Here is a 12,811-nt window from a genome sequence, read left to right as displayed (position 1 = left end):
ATACAAGCAGTTTTGCTTAAATTTAAATTTAGTTTTGATTCTTGTTTCTTTATAAGTTCAGTTGTAACTTTGTATTTCCATACCGGTGTATTAGTTGACTTTTAGTTTATTAAGGTCATTTTTTTTAGTAGAATCAAGTTTCTTCAGCGTTTAACCAAGTGGTTATTTTGATTTAACTTGTTTGTGAAAAAAAATCTATACAAAAGTGATTCTATAATTCATAACTAGCACTTACTTTGGTTGTTGCGCATGACTTTATTGAGTGAAAAAAGACAACTGTCATCCAACTGAGTGTTGTAGAGTCCTAGCTTCTCTAGATTCCTACATACACACAGTGCTTGCAAGATATCCTCGCCTCCCTCAAAGTCATTCTGCGACAAGTCAATCACTCTGAAAAAAATACACTGAGAAGATTATAAAACTCCTAAGACTGGATTTGTTCTTTAAAAAAGGAAAAACGTTGTGGCAAAGTAGAGGTTCTCTTGGTCTTTCGAATCTTCAAGGAGCCTTAGAGATTCTAAAGTGTCTTTTTCAGTACAAAGGAAACAAACAAAAATGGTTTACAAGGGTCAGTAATATGTCATAATAGCTGTCGAGCCATTTGTTCTCATCTTAACTTTCCTTTCCTACTAAATTTATAAGCCTTAAAATTTTTACTGTAGCATTCAATCAATTGAACAACTGTTGCATAGTATCAATTTGTGATTTCCATCTGATCTATAAAATCGGAACTTGTCGTGGTGCACCGTGACTGATGTTCAACTAAGCAATAAAATAAGTGGTTTGAGCAAAAAATTGAAGAAAACAGGTATCGGTTAGAAGAGTGAAAGATGCTTGAATTAAGATGTTGCACAGTCAAAAAAAAGGTTTATGTTATAATGAAAAAAAGCTCCTAAATTGAATTTCAACATTTATATCAATTTCAATTCGTCAAGCAAAATGTTGAAGAAAACATGCACCGATTATAGGGAAAAAAGATGCTTGGAATAAATTTTGCACAGCCATAAATGGTTATGTAGTCAAGAAAAAAAAATCTTCAATAATTGGATGTTCAAATTTGTCTCAACTAATTGGTTCTTAGAATCTTTGCTAATTTTGGGGCTTTAACTGAAAACAAAAAACTCAAGTTGTTCGAAAATGCACGTATTCAATTTTAGAGATGTTTAAAAAAATTTACGAGACGAGTTATTAAACTTTTTGATTGATTTAGGAAAATTTGAGAAACAAAGAAAAACAAGGCGAAAAATCTATTAACTAGATGATGAGCTCTTCAAGGAGAACCGCAGTAGTTTCCTGTTTTAAAAAAGTACATGTAATTGATTGGCCATTTTTGTGGACTGACTAACGTTTCCTCATCTTCAAGCAACAAACAATTTCTCTATGTAGATTCAAGTTTTTATAATTATATTCCAGTGACGAGAAGACGAGAAAAAGCGCTTATGCTTTCACTCTTCAAAAAAAATTGGTAACGGAGACAGAATTTGAGGTTACTCGTGGTTTTAAAGAAAGCCAGGAAGTTTTTTGGAGACTTAACTTAATCTGTAACCAGTCCCAATCTCTCTCCTCTGAACAGAATGGAAAATATCGGAATTAAAATACAAACAACCTTGCTAGTTTGTTTAATTTTGGAATTGGTTTTGAAAAAACTGACTGGTTTTGCTTGTTGGTCGATAAAATGTTACTGAATGGTTTGATAGGTATTTTTTAAATATCTTTGTGGAAAAATTTGGTAACCATTTTTTTCAATTGGTGTATGTTGTGCTACTATATCATGGTTATAACGTATTTGCTTGCCACACAAATCGTTTAGAAACAAAAAAAAAGAGTCAGTAAAACGTGGAAGCATTGTGAAGCATACCCGGGTTGAGCTCTTATTGAAAACAAGCGATTGAAAAAATGAAAAAAAAACCAGCGATTGCCACCAATGAATTATCGATGTTCATCGCCACAATAGCAAATTTTATCGATAAATTATTGTTAATTTGGCTAATTTTCAGCGTGAAACAAAGATAACAAAAGTTATCGAATTAAATAAAAATGGTGCACGGGGTTCGTTCCCGCAATTATCATCTTTGTAGACATATATCTGCGCCATCAAGCCTTAAACGTACTCAAGCTATAACTCCACTATAACTCTAATTTGAAAACTACTAGAATTAGTAACATTTTAAGTTTTAGCGCTGATTTTCTACGAAATCATTACTGAAATAGCTCTGAAATATCGCATAGTTAACGGTGGGACTTCAACCAGGTTAAACTAAAAAACCAAATTTCTTTAAATACAAATTAAAGGAACCTGAAACTAATTTGTTGATTATTACAAATCATCGATAGTTTCAGCAGCTTTCAATCCTACTATTTTATAGAATTGGAATCTACAGTGGCCAAGTAACCAAAAAAAAAGCAAAGCGCAGTTCAAAACAAAACATAAGAACGACTAGGAAACAGGCTGATGTTTAGATTTCAATTTATATAGCTATTCGAGCTAAGCAAACACTACCACCTGATTTCAAGCAGAGGCGGATCTAGGATTTTCTCGAGGAGGACGTGTTTTCAAAAGCTTTCGAAAAGTTTGTGGAATTTTTTGCAATTTTTGGAAAACTTTGACGGAAAAATTGAGTTTTTTTCGGTGCACGATCCCCCTCAAAATTAGTATATATTGGCGCCAAAGGCACCTGAAGAAAGTTCTTTGGGGTCGTCGCAAAAAATGGACAATTCAAGATAGTACAAAAGTGACCCTTTGGGTTTCGGCCAGCAGGGGGTCGAATACCTGAAGGAAAAGAAGGCATCCGCCCACCCCTGCCTAACCCCTAAATCCGTCCTTGATTTCAAGCATCTTTTTTTTTAATTTAATGGATGGAATAAAAGGAATTCACTTTTTCAATTTTTTCTCTAATTTTATGGAATAAAGAATAAAGCATCTTTACTTTATATTTTTTTTCTTTATTTTTATGGAATAAACAGAACTTGATTAAAAAAGCAGTTTTCAATATGATTTTGAATGAGTAAGTAATAATGAAGCTCCCGTAGCTCAGTCGGTTAGAGCGCCGTACTTATAGACAGAATGAGCAATGCGGATGTCGGCAGTTCGAGCCTGCCCGGGAGCAGCAACCTTATTCCTTTTAAAATAAACTTGAACTCCGAGCTTGAGCGCTCGAGAAAATGAGTTCCGCTAGAAAACCCTAAAATGGTCACTGTCAAAGTATTACCTTTTCACTCATTTCAACACGTATTATTGTTGTCAAAAAGTAGTTTCAAATTACTAAACTAGAGAACACATTCATTTGAAAAAGAAAGAACTTCAAATTTTGTTTCACTTTTGAAAGACAAATGGTTGTCAAAATAAACTCAGTGAAACAAAGTGAAGCTTTCAGAAGTGAAACAAAATTTGAAGTTCTTTTTTTTCAAATGAATAGGTGTTGTCTATTGAATAAAAATGAATTATCGATGTTCATCGCCACAATAGCAAATTTTATCGATAAATTATTGTTAATTTGGCTAATTTTCAGCGTGAAACAAAGATAACAAAAGTTATCGAATTAAATAAAAATGGTGCACGGGGTTCGTTCCCGCAATTATCATCTTTGTAGACATATATCTGCGCCATCAAGCCTTAAATTTTATGGAATAAAGAATAAAGCATCTTTACTTTTTATTTTTTTTTCTTTATTTTTATGGAATAAACAGAACTTGATTAAAAAAGCAGTTTTCAATATGATTTTGAATGAGTAAGTAATAATGAAGCTCCCGTAGCTCAGTCGGTTAGAGCGCCGTACTTATAGACAGAATGAGCAATGCGGATGTCGGCAGTTCGAGCCTGCCCGGGAGCAGCAACCTTATTCCTTTTAAAATAAACTTGAACTCCGAGCTTGAGCGCTCGAGAAAATGAGTTCCGCTAGAAAACCCTAAAATGGTCACTGTCAAAGTATTACCTTTTCACTCATTTCAACACGTATTATTGTTGTCAAAAAGTAGTTTCAAATTACTAAAATAGAGAACACATTCATTTGAAAAAGAAAGAACTTCAAATTTTGTTTCACTTTTGAAAGACAAATGGTTGTCAAAATAAACTCAGTGAAACAAAGTGAAGCTTTCAGAAGTGAAACAAAATTTGAAGTTCTTTTTTTTTTTCAAATGAATAGGTGTTGTCTATTGAATACAAATGAATAGGTGTTCTATACAAAAGTTTTTTACAATTGTGATTGTGGCCTTACCTGAGGTTCTCATTCTGCTGAAGAATCTGCCTCAACGAGCTGCAATTCCTCTTCATAATCTGCGCATTATACAGATAGATTTCTTCCAGGGACCTGCAGTTAGATATGGCCATCAGCACTTCTGGGTTACCCTGGAACTGGTTGAAATTGAGACTGAGAACTTTCAGGGATTGAGAGACGCCTGTGCGGAAGAGAGTTTCGAACCCCCTTCCACAGAACCGAGAGAGCCAGCAGTGGTAGAGGTGCAGCTGCTCCAGTTTGCTAGTATCAACCAGTGTAACGTTAAATTCACTATTTAAATAATTAATAGAATATTTATTCAGTGTATAATCTAAGTTATAAACTAAAAATCAATCCATAACATCAATTCTGTGTAAAATGAAAACTATCCAAAACTCTCGGTTATCTTATATTGAACATATTTTCCGTCGCCCTCTTTCAAACGAAACTTGCTGTTCGGGGGATCCCCGATTTTTTTCTACATTACGAGGCAAAACTATCTTTTGGAGTAGTATGCGGATTCCGCGACAAACAATGAACATGTTTCTGTGTATAAAAGGTACAGCAGAACTCACAACGTGGTTAGCATGCTGGACTTAGCTTACCCCAAACAAGAGATACTCTTGAGTAGTTCATACTCCTTGGCACCTCCCAGGGTGTTATCAGACAGGTTGAGATGAGTTATCACTTGGTTGGAGAGGAACACCTCCTTCAACACTTCAATACATGTCTCACTCAAGCCACAGTTGCTGACGTCCAGATGGAGCAGGTAGTGCAGGTTCTTCAAGAGAGAGAGGAACTCAAGGGGCTCGGCAAAGTTGCAACCTAAAGTTGGACGCACTAGTCTTTTTTTCTGAAATCACCCCAGAAAGCGAAACAAAACGTTTGGATCTTTACAACCCCCTCTTATCAAATTTTAGCACCCGTCCTATAATAGCCAAAATAACAGTGTACAGTGCAGGGGGGCTTAATAATTTAGCTCATGTCGGGCAAACTAAGTATAGGGCAAATTTTCATTGGGCTAATTGTCCAAGAACTACTAATCTTGACACCCATAGAAGGATTTTGAAAATTTGGGTTCTTTACATTTATAACCCTCTTCTCTAATCAAACATCATACCCGAAATACGTAAATCGTTGCGGTCTGAGTGATTTTTGTTAGTAAGCTATTGCGGGTTTTCATGAGGAAAAAGAGCAAACTTGTTCCCCTCTTGCCAAATTAGCAACAAGTGAGGAAAATTTGGCTGTTTTCCTGTTTTGAAAAACAAGGTGTTGCAAAATAGTGGACAAAGGTCCGACTTGACTGAGCATAGTGTATTGTCAAAACTTTCCTGCTCCCGGGCAGGCTCGAACTGCCGACATCCGCATTGCTCAACCTGTCTATAAGTACGGCGCTCTAACCGACTGAGCTACGGGAGCTACATTGTAGAAAAAACAATTTTCGAATATTCCTTGTGATTTTGCATCAGCTAGTGATAACACCGATAGTTCTGATCCTGAGAAATGTGAAACATAAGATTCATGCTTCAGAACTTACTCAAATACTACCCAACTTTTTTGAAATGAAAACAAAGTTGAAATGAAAACAAGGGTAGCCGGTTGCTGTGCAAGTAACACAGAATGTTTCGACCACAGTTTTTAAAAAAAATAAAAAAATGTTTTCCCAAGTTGGTGTCTTTTTCTGCACGTTGTGGTAAAAAAAATCTGAACAAAAAATAATAACTTATTTGAGATTCATAGTATAATAGGTCAATTGCAAAAAAAAATTTGAAAAAAATTTCAAAATTGTTTTCAAAATACTTTGCGGAAATTTTTAAATTTTCAACTTCCCAAAATTAAGCTAAAAATCTATAAAAACCACCTTGACTTGAGTAAAATTAAGTTTTCAAGGCTCAAATTAAGCTTAAATAAGCTATTGCATTTACTAACAACCTACCTTACTAATTAGCTCGAAATTGGACCAAAAAGCAGTAAAAAATCAACCGGTTTTTCTCGAAATTGTGGATTTTTTTTGAAATTTTCTTATGTCAACCGAATTATAACTGAAAGGGCTTTAATTTGATATATCCCTCAACCCTGTCCAATAATTATTTGTGGCAGCTGATTTTGTGTGTAAAACAAAAAAAAACTAAAACACACCTGAAAACAAAGTTCCTCCACATTTTCAATGGTCCGAACAAAAATCTTTACCATCAATAACGACCTGTAACAAGTCAGCCGACCTCGTTAAACAAATTTTGAATTCTCTATTTTGTTTTTTTTTCCTGATAAAATTAAGAAAAATTGTTTGATTTCTTGAAAAAGATCGTTTCCTGAAAAAACATTGAGTTATATATTTCAGAGTATTGTGAACGTTTGTTGTTTGCTAGTTTTATTTCTATGTTTACAGTTTTAAGTTTAGGATGCACTTTAAGCAAGCAAAAAAAATCATTTTTTGACAAACTAATCTATTTTTTTTAATCTATTTCTATTCATATATCTTCAATATTTATATATCCTCAAACTCTCCTCAAGGTCACTTGAGGAGAGTTGTGTGTGGCAAATCACAATTTTAATGAGACATGTGTAATATTTTGTAACCTGAGGACTTTGCTCTAAAAAATAAATTTGTGGGGAAGTTCTTTAAAAACAATTTCAAACACGTTTAGCGCAATTTTGTAGAAAGAATCTAAAATTCTTTGGAAATTCATTTAAAAACAGTTAGTTTTCCGGTGTGGTTTTTGTATAGTACAGATTTCAGTAGTATTTTTTTACGATGGAACTAGGGCACTAAAAAGTAAACGACAAAAAAGACATTCGAGTTTCGCTTCTATTGTTTTACTGATATTAGTTGACAGGCGTACAAAATTAGTATATACTCCGTATATAATATGTAACTAATTTTTATAACATCTGTATATAATCTGTTCATAATATGTATATAACCTGTAAATAATCTCCCGGGTTGACCTCCATGGACCGAAAATGCTAATCATACAGTTTCACACACTTAGTCTATGGAAAAATGCTAGTCATACAAAAATTTCATACCTTTTTGCAAAATGAGTTTAATCAAATTTCACAGGTGTTATATAGTTGTTTTGGTATCGAAATTGGTATCTCTTCATTAAAAAAAGGAAAAAAATGCTACCCATACAACTTCCATATATGGAAATTGTATGATTAGATTTTTTTTTTAAATTTTTTTTGTGAAGAAAAAAGCTTTGAACAATCAATTCAACTGCTGGCAAAACATTTAAGCGTTTTTTGGGCTGCTACGACTGAAAACTTTGACTTTTTTTATTTTTGTTTTCCGAAAAAAAACACTAGTCATACAATTTCCAAATATGGAAATTGTATGACTAGCATTTTTTTGATGGTGACGACAAAATTTTTTTTGAAATTGCCCCCAAAAATTTTTTGTGTTTTTTTTTCAACTGCAAATTGATTTTCGTATTCAAACAAACATTTTTTGAAAAAAAAAATTTGCATGCAAAATGTAATTTTTTGTGTGTATAACGTAGTCCTGGATATACTAATATTGGATTTTTTTCCTTTTCTCTTCGTAACTTTTTTCAAAAACGCTTAAAACTCCTCTTTCTTTTGTATGACATGTTTTTGTATGCCTTGATCGATGTCTGGTAATTTAAACATTCAAATTTTAGAAATAATCATCTTTGCAAATTATTGCCAACATTTAAAAGTTCACTACTTTCGTTATGTTAATTGTCCGAGACAGAAGTAACACATATCAGGCTGTTTCCAATGCATTGTTAATGCGAGACGGCCAAACCGTTTGTTACTACATTTGAGTAATCAAGGTTCATGTCATTTGTGTTCGGTTACCAACACAGCCAAAAATTAATGAGAAATTAAAATGCAAAAAATCAATATTTTTGGTTTATGGGAAAATGCTAGTTATACAATTTCCATATATGAAAAAAAAAACTAATCATAGACCTTTCATGCAATTTTCTGTACGTATGGAATTGCATGGAAAGTGTATGTTTAGCATTTTTACATATATTGAAATTGTATGACTAGTATTTTTGGTCATCCCGGGCTGTATTACCTGCATATAATCGGTATAGTTTCCTGACAAATCTATGTACAATTTTTATACATTGTGTCTCAAAGATTTTGATAGCTTGTATAATGTGGGTACCAAAAGTAAATCAAAAATAAACTTTAAAAACTATAGAATCAATTACGGCAAACATACATGCAATTAATTAAATTCAGTTTCCGTGTCTGTACAAAACAGTCCCATACAAAACAGTTCCAAAAATAGTCCAAAAAATAGTCCAAAAAACAGTCCCATTGATCGAAGTGATAATTGTTCTAGAAGCTGATAAGTAAATTTATCTCATATTAAACACATTTTGATACTAACTAATCCGGATAACAATAGGTAGTATAGTAGAGAAATTAGAACAACCTAGATAACAGCAGCGGCCACTCAATGAGAGCAATAATCTTCGAAACATTAAAGTTAACGCAATTTAAGAAAGTGGACTCTTTTTTTAATCTAAGCAAAAAGAGACAGGTTGTTCAATCTGTTTCATTTGCAAACACTTGACAACACTCAATAGAAACGAAATTCACTATCTATCGATGGAAATCATACTTACAAACAAAAATTCTGAGTTACTGATTTTTGAAGGGAATGCTTATATTAAACACAGAACACTGGCAGACAACTCCCTTTCCTGACGCTGCGGACAAAGTAGCTGCAATGGCCGTGTGCGTACAAAGGACGACTCCGTTGAGATCGTTAAAGATCACTGCCACTTCCCCGATCCAGCTGACATCAAAAAACGTAAGTTCAGAAAAACACTTAAAGATCGAGCAGCAGTATCCGATGTAACACCGCGACAGACTATTTTCGCAGCCCAACGTGATGTGAACCGAGAAACAGCTGTTCATTTACCTAGTTATTCTGCTAATCAGCAAGCTGTAAATAGAGTTCGACGCGAAAAAAGACCAAAGATGGCAGAGCCAACATCGCTGACTGGCTTTGAACTACCACTGGCTCTACAGAAAACCCACGATGGAGAGCAGTTCCTTTTTCACGATTCTGGTCCCCAAGATGAAAATCGGGTTATTGTGTTTGCCACGTTACCTGGATTAGACTTACTATCTTTATCGGATGATTGGTTCTGTGATGGAACGTTTTCGACTGCTCCCAATGTTTTCTATCAGATTTATACTATACACGCTTCTGTTGAAGGATGCCTTATTCCTATTGTTTACGCTCTGCTACCCGACAAAAAGGAATCAACTTATTGTCGCCTTCTCAGTATTCTTAAAGTTGATTCCCCAAAGCGCGTCACAATTGATTTTGAAGTAGCTGTGCGAAACTCAATAATAGCTACCCATCAGAGTGCTCAAATTCAGTTTTGTTTTTTCCATATGAGTCAAAGTGTCTGGCGACATGTTCAGTCGTCAGGCAATACTCACAATTACAACAATGACCTTAATTTTCGCGAACTTATTCGAATGCTTCTCGCAACAGCATTTCTACCCGTAGAGGACGTCCCCACAGCTTTCGAGCTTCTGCAAGGTATGGCATCTGAAGAAAGTCAACCGATTTTCAATTATTTCGAGGACACATATATTGATAGACTGAATTCTCAAGGACGACAGAAGCCCAGATTTGATATGGAGCAATGGAGTTGCCATCAAAGAGTAAAAAACGACCTTCCCCGCACCAACAAAGCTGTAGAAGGTTGGAACAGCAACTTCGTGAAACTGGTCAATAGTAAGCATCCATCATTCCCAAAACTGATCGAGAAGTTCCAGGACGAGCAAAAAAACGCGGAAATACTGTTGGAAAAAATGTGCGCAGGACAAAAAGTAGCCAGACCCAAAAAAGCTAAATACCAAAAACTCGACAAAAACTTAATCACTATGATTAAGTCATATCAACCCAACGATATCATTGGGTTTTTGAAAGGATGCAGTTATAATATTAAATTATAATCAGATTTTTCTTTTCTTTTTATCTTTCACATTTATTCCATATTGCCAAGCAATAAAATTTTTCCAAGTTAATTAATTTCCTTGATTTTTCAAAATTGAGCTAGAGTCGATTTGAAACCGGCAAAATAATGAATACATACAAGGTGTTGATTTTTCTTTTCCCTCCGCCCAACCCTCTAAGGTTGAACCCTTTGTTGTACCCTAGATATACCCGTTATCATATTTACCCAAATTTCAATTTTTTTCGGAAAATTAGAAAAAAAATTTCTAATCCTTTGATCTCTAGAGTTTGAGACTAACGCTTTAACCACTATACCATGAGTCCTTTGATTTTCATCCAAATTATTGTTCCAAATTTGGCTCTTTGATCTTTAATTGCCCCTGTTTGAGTTTTCAAAGCGTAGATCAATTCTGTCGGCGCCAAAAGATCAAGGTCATGAAATTCAACTGGTTTTGGACTGTTTTGTATGGGACTGTTTTTTAGAACCTTTTTTTGATGTTTCGGACTCTTTTGTATGGGACTGTTTTGTATGGGACTGTTTTGTATATGCACCTCAATTTCATGATTGAAAAAATTCAACGGTGTTTCAAAAAGTTATCTTTTTTCGTAAATGTAAACTTTAAATGCGATAATCGATTGCAATTTTAAGTTTGAAAATGAGGGTCTGTTCATAAGTACTGCACTCTACTCAACTGAACTACGGGCGCTGACACGGGCGTACCTTAAGAAAGCTTTAATACGCCTAAAACCTTCAAGGATTCGACCCCCTCGCCAACTAAATGTTTTTCCTTTGGCAATAAATCTGACTTCTGTGTTCAAGTTTTCTGAAGGCGCCTTTGGTGCCACTTTTTATTAATTTTGAAGGGAAGCGCGCGCCTGAAAAACGCAATTTTTGGTAACATTTTTCCAACAAGTGCCTAAAAAATGATTTTTTGACCTTTCTTTCAAAAAATGGCTGCGGCGCAGAAAATCTGGTCAAAATGGGGTCTTAAATAATTTGGGAAATTTTTTTGAAAATCAACCTCGCCTCGAGAAAAACCCAGATCCGCCCCTCAGCGTAGTACTCCCTATCCCAGTTCTTAACGGAAAAAAAGTCGGAAACTGTTCGTGTGTTCGTAAATATGGTTTAGCAACTAAAAATTTTTTCCCTACCTTTGGAACTTTTGTATGGAAAAACTTTTTATACTAAAGTTCTCATAAATGAAAATTGTATGATGAGAATTTTCCCATACAATGAAAAAATCAAATTTTTGACGAACAAAAGGTCTCTCAATCAGCAAAAAACCGCAAAAAATTTATTCAAAAAAAATTGAAAACAAAATTGCAGTTTCGCAATTTCTGTTCGTCTGCAAAATATAGCTTGTCATATTATTTTCATAAATGGAAACTGTACGACAAGCATTTTTTCATAGACTTCAATAAAGGAAATGTGTGAAAATGATTTTTTCGTACGGAGATCAACCCGGGTTGGATTGCGGTTACGCAATATGGGTCGGAGTTCAAAAGCGGCTCGACTTTCTAAGTCTGGACAAAGTCTGGGGCGACTTTCAAAGTCTGGACAAGGTCTGGCGCGACTTTCAAAGTCTGGACAAAGTCTGGGGCGACTTGAAAGCCTGGTCCTATCGATCCGGATCAGCAATGGAACACAGCAATATCGACAAAACAACTTACAAATCTTACCTCTCAATATCAAGTTTGACAGATTAGTCATAGGATGGAAGTGTGGTCTGAAAGTGTCATCTAACACACACTCATTCAGCTGCACTGTCATCTCCGTCTCACTCTGTTCACACAGTGCACTCACCGCACTGCTCACTTGCAGTGAGTCATCTCTGTCCAGTCTCAAGTGGGACAGGAACAAATGGAGACGGTAGCCGTCCATCAGGGGCATCAGCACCAGAGTATTCGCTGAAACGAGGAAAAAAATAACTTTTTTTAATTTTAGTTTAAAGTATGACAGTATAATCCCTAAATGGGTCCTCCCCGAAGAGCAATTAAGACTATTTGGCTTGGATCTTCGAAAATTCCCCTTTTTATCTTATTTCGCAGCCACGGTTTTTATCACAAAATGGCAGGACGGTTGGTTCCATTTTTTCGACTTCAGCTTGGGAAAACCAAAAATACTGAGTATAAATGCAAAGAAATAAGAAAACATTGTGCTCTGAGACAGAAAAAGAGTCTATGGACAGCAACAAGTGATCAACGCCAGAAAAATAATCGAATATTTTTCAGATGGTATGAAAATTGTTTAAAATGAACAGATAAAAAGTCGAAATTTGTCTAAAGAAAAAAATGAAATCGATCCTAAAAATACTCCGCCCTTTTCTGAAAAAGTCGGAACGTAACATTAGTTATTAGCTAAAAAAAGGTTTTTTGAAAATCTTAGATGCTGTTGTTTCAATGAGCTAAATTCTTGTCCAATTTTTGTCGAATGCTTCCTGGGTCGAGAGGCACATGTCAGGTTCGACCAAAAAAGAATAGTCGAGAGAGGGTTTTTGGGTGAGCACAATCGAAACATACTTCGATGACGGTCGTAGCGGACTTCGAGCACGGTCGAAACTTGAAGTGAGCAGATTGAGAAATTTATTTTTGTCAGACTTCTGCAAAACTCAAAACAGTTAAACAGATGCAAAAA

General features: G+C 34.9%; 1 protein-coding gene and 3 non-coding genes across 4 annotated transcripts in view; 2 read left to right on the top strand and 2 right to left on the bottom strand.

Annotated features, from left to right (window-relative positions):
- The window catches only part of LOC134846352 (uncharacterized), a 50,529-nt gene that overhangs the window by 31,486 nt on the left and 6,232 nt on the right, over nt 1–12,811 (bottom strand). The window contains exons 4-7 of the mRNA XM_063863669.1: nt 11,857–12,084; nt 4,820–5,039; nt 4,215–4,475; nt 236–390 (exon numbers count right to left, since the gene is read on the bottom strand). Coding sequence (XP_063719739.1) covers nt 236–390; nt 4,215–4,475; nt 4,820–5,039; nt 11,857–12,084 — 864 coding nt within the window. The remainder of the gene's footprint in view (nt 1–235; nt 391–4,214; nt 4,476–4,819; nt 5,040–11,856; nt 12,085–12,811) is intronic.
- Trnai-uau (transfer RNA isoleucine (anticodon UAU)) lies at nt 3,021–3,107 on the top strand. The gene is given in 2 exon segments: nt 3,021–3,058; nt 3,072–3,107. It is a non-coding gene; the product is annotated as a tRNA-Ile (tRNA).
- Nucleotides 3,744–3,830, top strand: Trnai-uau (transfer RNA isoleucine (anticodon UAU)). Its single transcript is given in 2 exon segments — nt 3,744–3,781; nt 3,795–3,830. It is a non-coding gene; the product is annotated as a tRNA-Ile (tRNA).
- Nucleotides 5,547–5,633, bottom strand: Trnai-uau (transfer RNA isoleucine (anticodon UAU)). Its single transcript is given in 2 exon segments — nt 5,547–5,582; nt 5,596–5,633. It is a non-coding gene; the product is annotated as a tRNA-Ile (tRNA).

Source organism: Symsagittifera roscoffensis, chromosome 5 (assembly GCF_963678635.1).
Source record: "Symsagittifera roscoffensis chromosome 5, txSymRosc1.1, whole genome shotgun sequence".
NCBI classification, from domain to species: Eukaryota; Metazoa; Xenacoelomorpha; order Acoela; family Convolutidae; genus Symsagittifera; species Symsagittifera roscoffensis.
This window is presented reverse-complemented; position numbering and strand designations above follow the sequence as displayed.